Source organism: Chinchilla lanigera, unplaced genomic scaffold (assembly GCF_000276665.1).
Source record: "Chinchilla lanigera isolate Chin_1 unplaced genomic scaffold, ChiLan1.0 scaffold00118, whole genome shotgun sequence".
Lineage (NCBI taxonomy): Eukaryota > Metazoa > Chordata > Mammalia > Rodentia > Chinchillidae > Chinchilla > Chinchilla lanigera.
This window is the reverse complement of record NW_004955519.1, coordinates 2,770,262-2,790,404: the sequence shown is the minus strand read 5'-3', so window position 1 is coordinate 2,790,404 and position 20,143 is coordinate 2,770,262. Positions and strand designations below refer to the sequence as shown.

At 38.2% G+C, this 20,143-nt stretch overlaps 1 protein-coding gene across 4 annotated transcripts in view; it reads right to left on the bottom strand.

The window, feature by feature from the left end:
• The window catches only part of Pir (pirin (iron-binding nuclear protein)), a 114,995-nt gene that overhangs the window by 22,797 nt on the left and 72,055 nt on the right, over positions 1 to 20,143 (bottom strand). For 3 of the 4 annotated variants that reach the window (XM_013507011.1, XM_013507013.1, XM_005409167.1), the window contains one exon: positions 8,019 to 8,063. The exons of the other annotated variant lie outside the window; for it this stretch is intronic. In XM_013507011.1, the coding sequence (XP_013362465.1) occupies positions 8,019 to 8,063 (45 nt within the window). The remainder of the gene's footprint in view (positions 1 to 8,018; positions 8,064 to 20,143) is intronic. 4 annotated transcript variants of the gene reach the window in all.

Genomic DNA, 20,143 nt, shown 5'->3' with positions numbered 1-20,143 from the left:
AAAATGTTGTATGTCTGTTAATGTTTCCCTCCTTTTATCTTTAAAATAAAAATTAAAAAAAAAATTATTGAGTGCTATCATTCATTCATTTCAGCTAGTATTGACCACTACGATTCCCTAGTACATTGGAAAAACATGAAGAATGGCATAGCAGATTTCTTGCATAGGTATAATTCAAAATCTCACTGGGGCAAATGAAATATATTCACACAAAATAATCAGAGAATAATTCATCTGAAAATAAATAAATTGGATAGTCTTTGAATACTAGTCATTGAGCTGTGAACAAGGCCTTGTTCTAAATGTGGTAGAAGGTTCTTCAAAACGGGTAAATTTCATATCCTCTGTACTAAGGGTCATGGATGAAATAATACAAATTAAATTGACCCTTACAGGTAACAATGTTATCTATAAGTTTATTGAGAAAACAGGAACCATAGGGTCCATTAAGGTCTAGGAACCCCAGGTATTTGTTATGGGGGAGATAAGACTTGAACAAAGCAGGGTTACATAGGCCTACAAGAGGCAAAGCTGGGAAAAGGGGCATTCTAGAAAAGAAGACAGATAAGGTAAATGCAGTGTGTGAGCACTTCTATTTGTGTGTGTGTGTGTGTGTGTGAGCACTTCTACAAAAACCATAAACTTTCTACATTGCTCAAACATTCTTCTGGGCAGAACGATAGAAATGTAGTCTAGTTTTAAATCAAAGAAAGCCGTGGATGGCATCTTATCCATGTGAAGCTGAGAGCCACTGAAGAGGGTGTGTGAAATCATCAAAGGTGTGTCTTAGAAAAATAATTCTGGAAGTAAAGCACAGAGTGAATCAGAGGGGGCAAGACTGAGATTATGATGCATTGTTAGGAGTTTGCTGCAGCAGTCTAAGTGACAATGAGTTACAAGCTGAACTGGGAGAGAGGGAATTGCTAGGGATGGATTAGAAACAGAGCTGACAAAGAATCTAAAGGATTTGGCAACGGTGGGAGCGAGGAGTCTAACACGATTCTCACTGGAAAGGAGGCATGTGGTGATCTAATGACTACAGCAGAGGTTCTGCAAGAAGAGGCTGCAGAATGGAGGAGCCAAGGTGAGTGAGAACAGCCACAGAAGGCTGTAGAGATAGTGTGAGATTTAGGGTGGGTCTTCCAGTTGAGTTAAAGAAAATAGCCATATGACTGAATGCCAGAGGGAAGATTCCAGATTGGGTGATCAACTTTTTGGGGAGGGGAGTGGTTAACTTTTACAGATGTTCTGGGGGGGTGACACCTGTATGATATTTGGAGATATAAATAACGGCATTCACTTGACCTGTTGGAGCTAAAGTTTAATAATCAATAAAGAATTATTTGTTGTAATGAAAACAATAGGCCAATGAATTATAGAAACAAAAATATAAGGTAAGAATTTGGGGCATACTAGCTGAAGCCCAAACATAGCTATATTTTTTAGAGATGTCTTCCTTCTCATCTCTACTTTGTATGAAGCATCAGAGGTCATGCTGATGCCTAAAAACATGAACTAGGATTCTGATAGTGCAAGTTATCAACATGGAGTCAAAGTGCTCACCAAAGCTCTGCACACAGAATTCAGGGAGTAACAGATATATTTTTACTAATACCTAATATTCAGATGTAGCTTTTCTTCAGTCAGGAATGTAGTCAACAAACCACACTAGTATTAGCTGGACTGATGACTTTGTCTCCAGTAGGTATAATATCATGTTAGTATTGTAGATACCTCAAAACATAGTCTCTGACAATCACTACTTAGAATTAAAGTAGATCTGCTAGTTTGGTTCCCGGTACCGGAGAAAAACCAAAACAAAACAAAAAAAAAGTAGATCTGCTAAAGCATGTTATTTCAAATGTCATCAGAGGAGCACACATAAAACTGTTTTATAAACTTACTGTTAATGAGATAAGAGTCAGGGCATGGTTTATGTTGGCTGGGAAGAGAGGCGTGTCAGGATCCCAGGATCTACACAGCACCACCTCTGGGGACCCTATATGTAGAACTTCTCACAGGTTCCCACAAGATGTGGATGAAATATAAGGACACAGATGCCAGGAAGAGCCTGCTGTCCACACCTCTTCACGGTAACCCGCCCTGAGATTCCTAGACCCAGGGTGTACTTTTATTTTTGCTTTTCTCTTTTCTTCTCTGGCTTGGCCCAAGTTTGCTCTACACAGCCATTTTCTCCCTCACCTCTACTTCTTAAATAAAATTTGGCCATTGTTTTTGCCTTGTGCTCAATTTTTTGTTCAAAGTGAGAAGGACCTGGAAGATGTTTAATTGATGAGCCATTTTTGAAAGGGACTACCCAATAACATTAACATTCTAACAACTTCATTGAACTTGAAAGCATTCTATGGAGGATACTTTGCAGATGTCAAAAAAGTCCATGGGGCAGAAAAAATTAAGAAGCTCTGTCTCAGAGGCAGTGGTGTGCTCGTGAATGATTAATAACCAGCATTTCAGGGACTAGGGGGGAAGAACAAACAATATATAGTGTGTGCCAATTTTCATGGTGTAAATACTTTTTTCAATTTCAAGTGATCAGCACCAGGTCAGGAAAGATGTGTACAATCAGCTCTTGCAACCCAGCAAGGGCCAGCCCCAGTATAACACTAAAGGTTCTTTTCCATCAAAGATCTAGGTCAGGGTATGTTATGTGCACATGGAAAAATGCTACAACAAAAAAGATACAGGTCAACGATGTCAGAGAAGTAAATTATGGAATCAAATTGATTTCTCACTTATGCACGTCTTGGCAATAAAAGAAAAGTCTGGAGTTAAAAAATCACATTTAGAATTGGCTAATATTTAAGTGTGATGTGGAGCAGCATTTTATTAGGTGTGTTTTACTGAGATCTCCTGGGAGCAATGAGCCATGTCTTTATCCTCAACTAATTCCTATAAAACATGCATTACCCACGTGGTCTATTCTTGGTTCCTCATTTTATCATGTAGAATGTCTTATGATACATCGAGTAAAGTAACTGATAAACTCCTTCACTGTTTCAGTAAAGTAAGCCCTCCAAAACAATGCTGAGTTGGTATTTCTCTGCACCCCCTATCAAGATAGCTTCTTTGATTGCAGTATTCATTGACTGGTTTGTAAGGAAGCCTTAATTTATTTATTTTTTTTTTTTTCTTTTTGAGACAGGGTCTCGCTATGCAGTTCAGGCTGGCCTTGAGCTCACTTTGTAGCCCAGGCTGGTCTCGGCCTCGCAATGATCCTCCTGCCTCAGCCTCCCGAGTGCTGGGATTACAGGCATACACCACCACGCCTGGTGGAAGCCTTAATTTAGAAACAAAAGATTCGACTTGTTCAAAGCCCTCTCATCCTAACCTCATTAGGGATGCATGTACTGCCCATCCTCCCTACTGATGTAGGAGAGAAATCACCGTGGTGATGTACAAAAGGTCACTTGAAATGTTCTACCCTGAGGCAGAGCTTTCTTATACACACTAGAGTCGGGTTTCCAGGTTAATAATCTTAAGTGCACCTTTCGTCTCTGTGTTATTATATGAAATGTTTAAAACAGGGTCACAGCAAGGACTGATTCCATCTCCCTTTCCAGGTCATTTCTATGATATTTCACCCATCTGGTTATCTCCTGAACCTAAAAAAAGTCTCAAAGAAAATACATTTAATTGTCTCTGACTATTTTCAACTATAAATACAGCCAAATCAGATAGTAAATAGTTTCCACTGGGACTCTTTGCCAAGAATGTTAAATTTAATAGCGCAGTTAAGGAAAGTTTAATTAAAAACAATTTAATTGCAATTTTTTAACCTAATCAGAAAGGGGAAAAATACCTTAAAACCTATTTTAAATGTAGTGCTGGTGACTGTTGTACATCCCTTTGGCATATGCCGACTTTCTTTTTTCTTTTTCTCCTCTTCATAAACACTGCTGGCGTATTTACTCTCTGCTGCACACATTCTGGTATTGCCATTGCCGGTCTGAACACCACCAACTTTATATGTATCAGTTGACGCCCTCTTATCTGATAGAGACTGTTCACTGAAAACAGTAAACTGCCTCAAACACTTTTATTTTAAAGTGTAAGTGTACTTTCCTTTATGATTTTATAAATATAGTGAAGATGAGTCTGCTGATAGGTTAGAAACATTGTCTTTCTTTTTTAACTCACACTCCTAGTGTACCACCTAAATGTCCCTAGATTATTACAGTTTCCCCTCTTACTGTCATCTCTCTTTTACTAATTCAAAGACATTTTAATTAGCAATTCACCGTCAACATATTTGACTCACTTGTTCTAGAAAAATCACTTCTTTTTACTGCATACTTTATTAACTTTCATATTGTCTAATTAAATTACATGGGTGCAATTATTGGTGCACTGGCAGAAACTCTCAGAAAAGAAACAGAACTGCTTTTAAATCCCCTACAGTTGTGCTAGTGAGAGGAGGTGATCATCCTGGGTGTTCAGGCACCTTCCTCAAGGTACTGGCCAATGAATGGAGAGCTCTGGTCAAGGCAGTCTTCGCCTGAGTAGGTGGGAGACAATTAAAAGGGCTCCTGATGTACATATGTGCATTTCCCCAAGCTTTATTGTGATTTCCAAAGATCACATCAAACTTTGTACCACCACTCAGAATTGCAAACAAAAGTTGAACACCAACTAAGTATAAATAACTACTTATTTAAATAAGTGTAGACAGTTTACTGTCTTCATAAGCCACTTAGCTGTCATTTCAATAACCGCAGACAAATGTTTTTATATTTCTAAATGTACTTTTTAAGCACCAAACAGTATACATGATATTGGACATTTTAAGGGACTGGCATTCACGTTGATAAACTGTACCAAGCTTCAAGGACACAGGACATAAACTCTTCCACCTTTCTGATTGATGCATTAACTTAGCCAAACTAAATCTCTCAGTGTCCTTTTCAAGCACATCCTGTAGCAATTAATATTTTAAATAGCACTCTTAAATTTCCATTTAATGCAGTCTGCCCAGATTATTTTCTCAACTCAAATTGTAGCCTATTTGTTCCATCCTGATACCCTAATTATATATTTACAACACTTACTTCAACAGACTGGAGGTGCTAGACATTTCGAAAAAGACAATTAACTTGTTTATCAGTTCCTGCCATCTGTGGTTGGCTGGTACCATTCTAGTTTTACAAGCAAGATAAAGTTGAGGTAATAAAGTCAGAAAGCATTTTCTAGACTTTATTTTACAAATCAGTATGCATTCCACAGATATTTCTGTTTTGTCATTTCTTTTTCTCCAGTGATTTGTTCTTACATTTTTGTTTTTCTCATTAACATCCCTACTGGGATGGGAAGGAGGAAAGGATGAAGATAAAATTCAAATGAGGTCATTTGGCTGGTTGCTTATTGGTTAAACCAGAGTCCTAAGGGGCTAGTTTTGTGAGCTGGATTCTCTCCCTGGTCCAGCTTACTCTGGACAAATGCAACTTCATTCAAGGCTACAGACCATAACCTTATCTCCTGCCAGCTGTTTTCCACTTGTGGCCCACAGGATCAGGCCAGAGATGACTCAGGAAAATCCTGCTTCACCTCAAGAAAAACAAGTGGATGTGAGGGTCACTCTCACCCCGAGAATTATAGAGCATTTTGTTTATTGACTTCTAGGACTAAAAGTCTGTTAGGAAACAAAGCTGCAACTACTGATTAAAACTGGTTTTAAAAATTACTTGTAAATTTTTCTCCATTTTATCCTCTACAGTGTCATACCAACCAAAATCAATTCTGAGCTACTGTAGAGAATGGTCTTTACTTTTGTAAATGAGTGAAGTGGTATTTCATGATAAATTAAAAACACATAAATTCACATAAAGTATTACGGAACAGTCACCCATCTGTTTATCTATTGCTTCTGTGCTACATAGGCAGAGCTGAGTAGTTGGAGCAGAAGATGTACAGCTCGTGGAGATGACAATATTTGCTATGTGGACCTTTACAGAAAGTCTGCTTCTCCCTGCTTTTCCTCATCCTATAAAAGCATTTCCAAAACCCTTATCACCTTAGAGTCCACGCATTTTCTGCATTACTTTTCTTTTGAGCAGATTACTTTTTGCTCTCAAAATCATAAATCATAAGGGTTACTTCCATAAACATGCTTTTTTCCTATTCATATAAAGTGTTATGTGATTCTTTGGAGTTTCAAAAGCTCCTAAAGGGCTGGGGGTATAGCTCAGTGGCCCAAGTGCCTGCCTGGCAAGCATAGGATCCTGGATTCAAGCGCCAGTAACAAAAAAAAAAATGAAGCTTGTCAAAAGATCACACAACAAATAATGTCTCATCCCTTCCAAGTGGTTAATATAGTTTAACATGAGTGCATAAGGACTTATGACACCACTATTAGATTTTTTGTACTTTGTTCAATGCTAAACTACATGGACTTTGCTTTTGAAATGCTACTCAGTGAAAGAGGAATAAAGCCCATTTATGCTATATTAGGGATGAGTTCAAAATACTGTTATATCCAGAAGAAAATTTTCAGGCAACTGAACACGTTTTTAGGAAAATGTAAAGAATGATTTAAATAAAGAGGCCTGGATGTGGTCTTTTAGCCCTAAGTAGATGTTTTTCAGCAAGTCAGCTGCCTGGAGCAGAGAATGTATTACCCAAGAAGGCGGCCTTCTTGGGAGTTACAAACCTCAAGGCTGAGATCCCTGCAGAAGCAGGATAAAAAGAACCCAAATGCAGGTCTCAAGAGTGGGGGTCCTCGGGTTGTACCTGAGATGCTCCACACCACCCACCATTGTCACTGGGAATGCAGAGGGGAAGTGGGGGGCTGTTTCTCCTACTTTGGGTTTTCCCATGTTCTGGCCCAAGGAGTTTATTTGGGAGGTGATCCCAGGGAACAGTGCCGAAGTCAGGAGAGGGAGACAGGAAGGGAAGGTAAACAACACAAGTGTCTCATCAGACACACTCGCACTGCGAACACCTTGGCATACTCCTACCTGGAAAGTCTAGGAACAGGCCCCTCACACAGGCCTCTCCACTATCCTACCCAAGTCAGGTAGCTTCCAGAATGTTAATTCTCCAGTCATTTCATCCAGCCTGATGGAGGCAGAGCAGCTCCCCCCGATGTCAGAAAAAGCAGCACAGATCTCAGCAGCTGAAAGTCAGTCAGTGGCCACTAAGGACGCAAGGGCCCAGTGATAAGGGAAGGGCACTAACAGCATTTGTTACAGAAGTCTTCTGCCAGCCCCGCAGTCTTTCTCTGAAACCCATGGCTGCTTCTAGGAGGATGGGAAGGGTTAGAATGGATGCAGGCAGCAGCCAGCCTTCTCTGCGAGCCCTTCTCTCCAACCTGCTGTTCCTTGGCTCTTTGGCTGCTCGGTTAGCTAAGGGATTTTGATTTGAAAAGACATGATGATGTGGCTTCTCACTGTCATTGGACAAAGACTATAAGGAGCAGCCTGGAAACGGATTGAGGAGCCTTTGGTTCCGGTCCCACGTCTCCTGCGGCACATTCATTTAGATTTCACATTGCCCATCTATAAAATGAGGGTTGATTGGTTCTCTGATATACTTTCTTGACTAGACTCAATAAGCAACACATACACATAGGATAGGAGAAAACCAACTCTGAGATATCTCAGATGCATCTGGAACTTCCAATCCTCCCCTGTCTACTTACCAGGAGACAAAGAGATTCCTGCTCCCATTACAGTCTACTATAGCTCCATCCCTATATCAGTTTCGAGGCTGCCAATCTCTTACTGAGGTGTTACCACACATAACTGTGCACTTCTGTCTGCACACAGGACATAGTGAAATGGCTGTGTCACGACTGGTAGTATGTTCTCCTTCACTGAACATTCTGGAAGCTGTGACACAGCTTGCCCTGAGTACACATGTGCTGTAATGAAAGAGGGCTGTTGTGGGAGAGAAGGAGGCATAGTATTCAATGATTTGGTAAAGTGATTTCAATACACCTTTTACCCCTTCAGTACTCGAAATGAAATTGAAATTGAAGCCAAAATGAGATATTCCTAACTTACCAATGTACACATCTCCAGATATGGTATAAATGAAGCTTGTCCATCCTGGAAAGGAACCAGCAACATAAAAATGTTATTGTCTATAAACATGAGTGCACATATAACTCTATGGTATGATGTTTTCAGTTTTTCTAGCTAAATACTCAGAAAGTAAATAGCTGAGTTAAGTGGGACCTCCAATCCTAGTTTTGTGAGGAATCTCCACACAGATTTCCACAGTGGTTGAACCAGTCTATACTCCCACCAACAGTGGAGAAGGGTTCCTTTTTCCCCAGAGTCCGACCAGCATTTGCTATTGGTTGATTTCTTGATGATAACCATTCTCTCTGGTGTGAAATGGAATCTCAGGGTTATTTTAATTTGCATTTCTAATGATCAGTGATGTTGAACATTTTTTCATGTATTTATTTGCCATTTGTATTTCTTCATCTGAGAAGTGTGTATTCATCTCAGATGCCCATTTTTGGATTGGGTCTTTGAATTTGGAGGCCTTCTTTTTTTTTAATTCTTATTTTTCATTCTCTTTAATTGTTTGATCAATCTTGCATTGTTACATCTGGTAATTTGAGCAACTTCATTGATAATAACAATATGTAACATAACAACCATTGTTAATTCCTATCTTGTTTTGAAATTCTGTATTATTTTTATTACTTTTGTCTTGTTTTGTTTTTGTCTCTGTTGTTGTTATTTTGGGTTTTTTTTCTTTAAAATAAGAAAATTCCAAAAAAAAGGTTAGTGTCCATAATACCAAAGGAATTGGATATGAAATTCATTACTTCCTTTTTGACATATATTACGATTCTGGTTCTATGAGTTGTTTAAAATACACACAAACTCTCCCCGCACACATATACACACACGCACAAATACATTCCTAAACCTAAAAACTTGGTTTCCAATGTTTAAGAGTCACCCACAGCGGAAGTGTACGATTCACTTAGCTGTACACCTATATGCCAAATTCTGTTTTACCAAATTGTTCCTGCTAGTTCTAACGTCATGCTATGAACTATAACACTCTAGTCTGACTTTACCTTCAGTTTGTTGTGCCTTCATGTAGTCTGAAGCATGAATAATACTATCGATATGGTTTTTTGTATTTAATTGAATTCTCCTGTCCAGGAAGTTCATTCCTTTATATCTATCCTAAAATAGAGCATGCGTCAATTCCCTGGTTACAGAGATGCAAAATCTTTGGGGGACTAATGGGCTTCAGATGGCCTGTGAACTCCCTGGAATTGTCCACACAGTTTTCAAGTATGTGCATTTTTCTGGGAAGAAGGTACCTAGCATTCACCAGATTCCTTTCATAACGCGTGGGGCCCAGAGCTCAGATCCAGTGGCAATCTGTTACTTGCACTCTCAGCACCAGCATCTGATTTTCATGAATACGTATGTACTGAACCCACACCTCAGAAGCGATGCTCTGTTTCCACTGAGAGACGTCAATCTAGAAATGGAAAGCCCAAGTCAGAATTAAGAAATCACTCCATGTGCCTTCAGTGGAAAAGGAGCTCTGGAAAGGAAATGCAGGGCAGAGGTCACAGCTGGAAGGACAGGGCCCAGACTGGAGTCTCTATGACGATCACAACATGGTGACAGAATAAACAAAAGCAGGCACAGAAGAAGAAAGGAGGACAAAGTACACTCTAAGGATGGTTATATGATGGATGTATTGAAATACCCAAGAATGGCACAAAACAAAAGCTATATGTGATAAAATTTCAGCCTAAATTGAGTCTCATTAAGAAAATCTGCAGGATGACCAACCAAAAACACTTGGGCAGATGCCAGAGGATATTTTTCCTCCGATTCAGTTTTTTCACTCTGAGATTTTACTACAATAAATTTACTCCCTCTGGAAGTAATGCTATTTGTTCACTGCTCACATGCTTTTTCTCTCTCGTATAGTCCTCCAAGCTCAGTCCCCCATAGTTGGTGGAATATCTTCCATGGGCATGCGTTGTGGTGGGAGAAGGTATAAAATTCAATAAGGCACAGGCAGGGGTGTTCAAATTGTACAACTTTGGGGATGGGGACAGAGGCTCACAGTAGATGCTGAGAACACATGTCAACAATTTATAAACTCACTGTATACACCATTTTAGATAGACTGGTTCTCCATGGCACTGCTTTCTCTGTTTTCTAAAGGACATTCAGCTTTCCTATTCTCATTTAGCCTGTCTTACAATTATATAGTGCACCAAAACTCATTCCTTACTTTTTAAAACTTCTGCCATTGAAAATTATTGGAATTTCTTTCTCAAAGTGCAAATGGCTTTATTTTTTCTCATTAAAAAAGACATATTATTTGAAGGATAGGAAAGCATGGAATATCAAAACTGGAAATCTTACTGCCATCCTCATACCTACCCTGACTTAAGCACTGTTAACAATTTCGTGTTTGTGCTTTCAGGTTCTTTTTTCCTTCTATGCCTTATAGAAATCTTTGCTTAAAAATGAGAACAAGCTCAGCGTTCTGTTTTGAATACCCTCCCATGTGCAACACACAGAGCAGAAGCTCTTCCTTGGGAAAGACTTTACAGCATTCCACTGCAAGCATGTTATGCAATTTATAGAGCTAATCTCCCCCTCATGGTTTCATGGCATTAAAAAATTAATCATTTTGCATTTTCATGAGGACTAAAAGCTCTGAAGTGCTCAGCAGAGTTCTTATTTGGAATCATTTGAATTGTTCCAGTCTCATTTCTCCTCTATCTCCTTTGCTTCCTGCTTATCCTCTAAGCAGAAATCTAGTCCACACAGAATTGCCCAGGGCTATATTTCTTTCTTTCTTAAATCTTTTTACATGACCCAGAAGGACCAAACACAGGCTTAAAGGAAAGGCCAAGCCAATTTTTTTAAGTTCATTCACGTATTTTGCTTCTAGTCAATGTGCGTCTGTCTTCACCAGTTAGAACACAATTCATGTTGCTGGTTGGGAAGTAGTTTTAAAAATAATGCAGTAGGAACACTGGGCAATTTTCTTTCTACTCTTCAGGGTGGTGTTCGCATGCTTCTACTAAACCTTGTTTAATTTCCATTAAGAATTGCTTCTTAAGACTACCTCAAAAGAAAACAAATGCCAAACTGTGTGAAGGTGTACTGTATGTTTAAGAACAATCTCATTTTGTTAGAATTACTTCTCTGCTAAGATCAGGACTGCATCACCAAAGGGCTCTCCTATGAAAATATCAGGTCCCTGTCATCTTTACTACCTCAACTCTCCTCCCACTTTTATGTCCTGCACCAGGAATTGATGTCATTCTTAAATTCTTATTGTTTTCTCAGAGTCACATGCCCTACATTTTCCTTTCTTCTACAAGTATGGCTGCCAAGCTACTGTCTCTTTGCAGCTGAGAAGCTCTTTCCTGCCCTTGGGCAACAATAAATGAGTTGGGAGAGAAGCCTTGTTTCTCTTTTAGCCCCCTAGGACGATTAAGTCAGTCCGCAATACATGTAAGTCAGACCTCCTTTAGCCGAAGATAAACACAAAGTACAATGCCTCTTTTAAATATGTAAGTCATATTCTTTGGCGTTAGCTCTCATTTCCAAGGAGGTTCCTACTTGCAAACATTCCTAGTGCAAGAGTTTCTCAGCCTACATTCCTTGTCTTAATCCAGTTCATTTTCCTCCTGCCTCAACCTTAGAGTTCATTATTCAGTGAATTGGCAATTATCCGTTATACATGTATGTGGAGAGAAAGTAAAAAAAGATAGCATGGTGAAACACCAAATGCATAACAGAGCTCAAATCTGTGGAGGAAAGGAAAGCGGGCAATGGGGCTATGGAAAAAACGCACCTCTCCCCAAATGCTGGGGCACATTGGTTGCCATATCCCAAGGCATCCCCGGTTCCGACTCGCTCACCCTGGACCTAATGCCTGACTTCCTGGGCCAGGAGGCAGACCTGACTAATCTTTTGCTCTCCCTCCTGACTGCAACAATTTCTTTTTTCATTTTTACCTTGAAAGAATTTCACACATGCAGAAAACTTGCAAAAATACTACAGAGAACTGTATGCACCATTCACTCAGCGCCCCCCAAGCTGTCATTTATCACACATGCTTTGCCATTGTTCTCGTTATAAATGTCACTCTTCTTTCTGAAATACTTCAGAGTAACTTGCACACATGATGCTTCTTGCCCTGAAATGATTTCCACTATGTATTTCTGAAATCATTTTCCTAAAATCTATAGCACTCATCTAAAAATTATGAAGTTAACATCAATACAATACTATTACTGTACCTATGTGCACATATTCAAATTGTGCCAGTTGTCAGAGTAATGTCTTTTATGAGGGAAAGAAAAACAAATTCCCAGGCCAGAACTGCAGGCTGCATTTCAAGGCCATGTCTAATGTTCCTGCATCTGAAATAGTCCCCGGTTTTCTTTCTGTCATTAAAAGTACAGACCGCTTATTGCATAAAATGTCCCTTACTTCAGTCTGATGTTTACTCATCATTAGGCTAAATTATTTATTATTCCCTTTCCCTTCTAGATTTAAAGAAGATTTTTAAATTTATTTTCGATTCTTAAGTTTGTAAAAATACAGAGGATGAAATAATGAAGACATATTTATTTTACTTTTAGGGGGAGGGTTCTGGGGATGGAACCCAGGGCCTTGTGAACATTAGGAAAGTGTTTTACTACTGAGCTACACCCCTAGGCCCTTTCTTTCCTTATAAGGTAAAAGTATACTGGCAAAAGAAACCTTAACTGGTTACCTCCAATCTTTTTCCCACACACAGTGAACTGGACTTTCTGTAACCCCTCAACCCTTTAATGCCTCCCTGTTCTTTTCGTACAAGGCCAAACACCCAACTGTAGCAGACAGACTCTTCTCAATCTGGTCTTACACCTCTTCTACTGCATAATAAGTCTCAAACATGAAGGTGGGGCAAGCTCAGCAAACCCTTCCTAGGGCATGGAGAAAAGCCAGGGCAGCAGCAAACTTTGAAGGGAGCTTAGTGGAGACACCCCAAAACAACTAAGTTAACCCTAAAACAACAAAATTTAACACACAATTACAGGCAGAAAGTTCAGGTTTGAAAATCAGCACAATACCCATAGGGAGACATAGCGCCAGACTCTTCACTTCTCCGACTGTATTTCCTGTTCAGAAAATAGCAGGTACAACACAGGGTTAATATGACGATCAAGGGGCACTGTGCATGTGTACAACGTATAAATGCACACTATGTGTATTGTATGCTTTTATCCTTCGCTACTTAATGCTTGTCACTTAGGAGGTATTTTAACAAACGTCACTTCTTTTTCCTGCTCGTTCTTTCACTTTCCACATTCCTCCAAATGTAGGCAAATCAGGAGGTTATACATTTCTGATTAAGCTGTGACCCAGGCCAGAGAAGGGTCACAGCTACAGAGGACTCCCCTCAACACCGTGCTAACTAATCTTTTCTCTAATTGCATGGTACACTGAGCAAAGGTAGGCCAGGTAAGCACGTCCCAAAAATGTCTTCCCCAAGAAGACCATGGCATTTAGGATGCTGTCGCATCTCAGTAAACTTTACAATCTAGAACTGGTGACATAAATTAAGCTTTGTGATCACGCAGCAAGTGACAACTCACTGTAAGTTCTACAAGCTTGCCAAAAATAAGAGTTTAACCCCCATCTTATATATGAACACAAACATCAAGCGAAAGAGAAGTGTTAATTTTGCAGCTCTGCAGTCTTGGAAAGAGATAGTTTATTACATGGAATTGTGGGAGTTCTATCTAAAGAAAACAAGAGAATATCCATTTAACCAAAGTTGTGAGTGACATCAGTAGCAAAATGTCTCCCTATCATGCACAGGCTGATGCACATGTAATGACACTTGAGACAACTGGCTCTTCAGAAGGAAATATACTCAATATATTTCATGTACTATGGAACAGTAATTCTACAGGCTGTGCTCATAAACCATACGTATATAACATTAAGAGCCAGCACTAAAAACCCTGTATTGTATTGTATTATTTTTAATGTTTATTTTTATTAGTACCTGTTTGCATTACATCATGATTACATTTATAATGGGCAGTTGAAAGGGAAGGAAAAAAGATTCTGCATTTTAGGCAAAAGAATTGCCATAGTTTAGTCTATATTCATAGTACGGAAGATTCTTTTTTCCTTCTTTTCAAAAATTTTTTTTAGTATCTGATTGTAATACATATTAAATATATTCACCATGGGGAACAAGTACATATAACCTACTGCATTTGGATGCATTATACTTCCCCTTCCCTCCCCCCCCCCCCAGCACTAGACTCCAACCCCATTGCCATAAAGTCTACCTCCCTTTTCCTATCATCTATCCTTTATTTTGCTCTTTAACTTATTTAGACTTTAGGTTTCTCATATAAGAGAAACCAAGCAATATTTAACCTTCTGTGTCTGATTTATTTCACTTAACATTATGGTCCCCAGATGCATCCATTTTCCTATAAATGACTCCAATTTATCCTTCTTTATGACTGAGCAGTACTCCATTGTATATAAATGCCACATTTTCTTTATCCATTCACCAGTTGATAGGCGTATAGGTCACTTTCAAGATGTAGCTACTATGATTTGAGCTGCTATAAATATTCATTTCATCAGAGGTAACAGAAAGACTATAAAATAAATGAAATTTATTGTGAATGAGAAAATTATGATCAGTGTAAGCTATCTGTAATGCTAACTTTCAGAAGACACTATTCTGTGCATTCAAAATCTACTTGGGTACTAACTCACTGGAGAACGAAGTCTACTGATTATCGAATTTCTAGTAAAATAGCAAAGAAAAATGTATTAGAATTCTCTGGAAGTGTATCTTGCTCTTTAGAGACTAAGGTTACATAGAAGCATTGAAGTTTTCTTACCAAGACATTTAATATGATGATTTTCAACTAAGGCAATAAATGCTGTTATTATTTCTTAGTCTTATTTCAGTAAAACTTGTCTCCCTTTCAAGTAAAGAGTATTTATAGCTGGTTTTTAATTGCTTGGAAAATAATTCAAATATGTAGACACAATTACAAAATTATATATAGAACTGTGAAACAGAAATTATTTCTCAAGTATTTGAAGTTAGGTGAAAGCCAAGTTTTCAGACCATTAATATCTAAAATACATAGAATTTTAAGAGTTAAATAAAAGGTCAAAAACCAATAGAAACCTGAAATTAGCAGGAAATGGCATAAATATCCCTGAATATCTTAAAACATAGTAAGGTACTTCATTGTTTTTAAGAGAAAATATTTAAACTGTACATGTAAAATATGAAAAATATACTCCTGTCAAACTTGAAATGTGTTTAAATTTTTATAATAGTTTCTTGCTTTAGATTATCAATTTAATCTGTTCCCTCTTAAAATAATATATTAGAAAAACAAAATCTTAAATTGGTGAAATTACTTAAAAATAAAACATTTTCAAGAACAGCAATTTATTTACCTATCTGCCAAACCAATATGATCATAGAGTTTTAGTCACTAAAGGTCAATCAATTTGTTTGATACAAGAAAAGATGGCACTTAGAATCACAGTAAAAGACTGGGTGGATTAGAAACTCAGTCTCAGAACTCACTAGCTAATTGATCTTGAGCAAGTTACTTAATGTCTCAGTTTTCTCATCTGAAAAAATGAGATAATCCTAGTTTTATCTCCTGGAATTGTGAGGATTTCAGGTGTTAACACAGGGAAAGTTCTTAGAATAGTTTCTAGTTAACAGTAGGCACTAAATAAACACTAGCTATGGTGATTATTATTACAACAGGATGATTTGTTCAATTCCTGAAACTCTTCATTACATTCTCCATCATGTGGGGTTTTTTTTTTTTTTTTGGATTTTCCTTCTTTTTCAAAACTAAATTTAAAAATGTAATTGTACCTCACTGTACATAAAAACCAATTGCATCAAGATATACAAAATTTCAGTGAGTATGAATAATTCCAAAAGATCCATTTTTACAATGTGGTGACTAAAGTTAATAATAATGTATTGTATTCTTGAAAAATGCTAAAGGTTCTCACCACAAAAAACTATGTGAGGTAATGCATGTTTATTAGCTAGAATTAATCATCTGAATATGTATATCACCTTATGCATGATAAATATATTTTAATGTTAATTAAAAATAATTTTAAAAAGAAAACTAATTGTAGGAGGAATACATACATTAATATAAATGGCCAAATGATAAAACATCTACTAATATAGAAAATACTTTCATGATTTTGGGTTACCAAATGATTATTGAAGAAGTGACAGGAAGTACTAATCAAGGACTAGATTAATACACTGAAGAAATTTTTATTGACATATTAAAATACAGTACTACAAATGAATGAAGGCAGAAGAGACAAGGTATTTGCAACACAAATAACTGACAGTAACTCATTCAGAATATATAAAGATCAGGTACAAATCAATATGAAAAAGACAGATGACCCACCCAAAGGAAAATTGTATGAAACTTCTTGCTGGAAAACTTCACATTTCACCCTGTGGGTCATGTTCATCACTGTTCTGAAAATTTATTGATTTATATCCATAACTGTCACATGTATATTGTCAGTATAAGGGGGAACAGTGATAGAATATTCTAATGCACTACTGCTTACATTTCTTTTTTTTTTTCCGGTACCAGGAATCGAACTCATAACCTAATGCTTGCCAGGTACTGTGCTGCTGAGCTAAATCCCCAGCCCCCGCACTACTGTTAAATGAGGAGCTCTTCCAAAAAAACAAAAAAGCTACCCATGATTTGGTGAGACCAAAAATCAGCCTTTTATCTCTCTATGAAAAAACCACAAAATCTAAAATTCTACATTAATCATTCATGTTTGGGGCATTCTCCTTCACAGGAGAGAGTAACTACGAGAAGCTATTTAGGCAGAAATACCAAGGAAAACTCACCATGTATTACCACAGACTTACTCAATTTATTAAAAGAAATCACACAGGGCTAGGGAAGTGGATCAGTATAGAGTATTTGCTTAGCATGCATAAGGTCCTGAGTTCCATCCCCAGCACAGAAATGAGAGAGAAAACAATCATTACTCATTTTTGAGTCACTGATCATGGAGAAATATGTTACACTTTAAACGAAGACCTAAAGTATGGCAGTTAACTCTAAAATGTCCTATAAAATCACCCCATGGCTCTTGCCTCCTGGTATAGCCCCGTGTAACCCCACCTCTCTGAGTGTGGGCATCTAGTAGTTTGCTTCTAATCAGCAAAATACACCAATGGTGATAGGGTGTCATTTCTGAGATTAGTTACATAAAGATTCTGGCTTCTGTCTTGCTCATCTTCTTTGGCTTTCTCACACGTGTGCTCTGACGATGAAGCCACAGCCATGCTGGGAGCTGTACTCAGGAGAGGCCCATGTGGAAACCACAGGGAGCAGACTCTAGTTAACAATTTTCTGGAACTGCCTCCTGCCAACAGCCACATGAGCATGAACCCGGAAGAGCACCCTTCCCAGCTGAGGTTTGAGATGGCTGCGGCCTTGGCTGACACTTTGATCACCACTCTGAGTCAGAGGACACAGGTAAGTTGAGAGACACTGTGAGCAAATCCATGCTGTCTTAAGACATTAAGTTTTGAGTAATTTTTTGTAAGGCATATAACTAACAAATATAACATGATTTACTTAAGTATATAAGAATGGAACTTATTATGTAGCTACCACATGCAGAGCATTAAAATCTACTTTTTAAAATTGAATGAGAAAGAGATGGCTCCTTCCTTTTGCACCCTTGAAGGTAAACCCAGGTGCAAAAATGTATTGATAATGTTCAAGAAGGAATATTTGCTTCTTATTGCTGCTGTAACAAATCACAGTCACATCACTTTGATTCTGCTTGCACATGTCCTTCTCTCACTCTGACTCCCTGTCTCCTGGTTACACATATACACTCTGATGATGACATTGTGCCCACCTAAGATTACACAAGCTAATCTCTCTGTTAGTCAGTTTTCTGTTACTGTAACAAAATACCCGAGAAAATTTAAAACAGGAAAGTTTATTTTGGGTCATGGTTTCAGAGGTTTCAGGCTAGAGGTTTCAGGTCATGATCCACTGATTAGGTTGCTTTGAGGCCTGTGGTGAAGCATGCCAAGAGTGCTCAGCAGAGAAGGTTGCTTACCTCACAGCAGGCAAAATACCAAAAAAGGAAAAAAGAGAAGGCCCAAGGTCCCAAAATCCCCTTCTATATCCACGATGACTTCCCACTAGACCCAACTCCTTAAAGTTCCCACCGCCTCCCCACAGTCACAGGCTGAGAACAAAAGCTTCAACACATGGGCCTTTGTGGACACTTATTCAAACCCCACCGCTTTCCATCTGCAGAGCCTTAATTCAGCTATTCTGCAAAGTCCCTTTGCCCTGTAACATTCTCAGGTTCTGGGGACTGGGATATGAACATTTTGTGGGTGGATTTGTCTACCACAGAAGGGGAGGCTATATATTCTCTAAAGGAATTTTGTCTATTGATCTATTTATCTTGTTAAGACAAGTATAGGCGAGGAAAGAAAAAGACTAACAAAACAAAATTTTTCCACATTATAACAGTTCTCCATTTTTAACCTTATACCTTATGCTTTTAAGTATCCAGAAGTAGATGTATTGTGAAGGAAGATGGGAAAATCAACAAAGTAGTTGTTCAAGGTCAAACTTTGATGCACTCAGTCAGAAGACAAAGGAGACATGAGGAACAGAACACATAAGTTTCTTGGAAAATACTGATTTTTTCCTAGAAATCTAGATTTATGACCCTCACAATGAATGATAACAAAGTGTTATTTGTACATCAGTTAACAGCAAGAAAAGTCAGGTTGCCTTGCAAGAGATGGTAGAAATCAGTGGATTAAAAAAAAATCCTACTTGTTCTTATTTTAGCCAAGAGTTAATATAAAAAACGTGTGGCCAATGTGAAAGGAATCTGGTGCTGTCAGAGACTCGACAAATTGGATTCTTTGTAAGTGATGCACCATTCAGTTCAATTCCTGGTATCAACTGTCTTCCAAATCATCACTGCATGAAACATCTGTTTTCTGCGAGATTAGCACAGCTCAACGGAAACGTGCCTAGCCTGAAGGAAATAAAGAGATGGTAAAAATCGATTCTAATACTATTTATGGGAAGGAATTCAGATAAAACCTAGTATGATCCATGAAAAATGTTTCCAAGCTCCCTTAACTGGGTTTCCCTTGGGACACAGGCATTTTCTTGGTATCAGGGATGGGAAGGTAGCAGTATATGCTTCTATTTCTATCCAATTAGTTCTGGTAATGATACAACCAATTCTACACTAAATTAAACTGCAAAGCTTATGCCAAAAGCCAAACATAAACCAGACATCCATGTCAAATCCCTTTACCATGAGTAACAAAATCATCAAAATATTGTGAACAAAACATGTCCAGGATCCAGCCAATGGCTCACACATTTCAAGGAATATTTGATGCAGCAAAGCATCCAAATAAAATGATTTAGACAGTCCTTGGAATCGGTGGTAGAATTTGAAGTGGCAATGTGTTTTTGAAAAAAGACAAAGGGTGACCTTGATTTAAATGACTTCATAATAAAATTTAGACAGCCTAAGTTTACATCTAGTATGTCCGATTACAGGCAGTCAGGACTGTTAAATCTGCAAATAATAAGTGTTTTATAATAATACTTAAGTGTCTGTCTGGCAATGGACAGGGAAGTCTCAAACTTTGAGTTTATCACCTAATTCAGTGGAAATGTGTGTGTGTGTGTGTGTGTGTGTGTGTAAGACAGAGGGGAAGAGAGGGAGAAAGAGAAAGCTCATTGTAACCGGAGGTGATCTCTTAGAAAAGACAGGCCTTTGGTTCACAGCTGGGCTTATAACAGACTTGGTTAAAGGGAGTTTACAGAGACTCAGAACTAACACACATTTCTAAGGTGCTTGCTTTTGTATTCCTCTAAAAATGTTTCTGAAAACAAATCTCACGTTTAAAATTCATTATGACATGGTCTCTAGTTGCATCCATTTAGCTATAAAAGCCTTGAGTTTATCTTTCTTTATAGTTTAGTAGTACACTGTTGTATAAAAATGCGACATCTTTTTTATCCATTCCTCAGTGGATGGGCATTTGG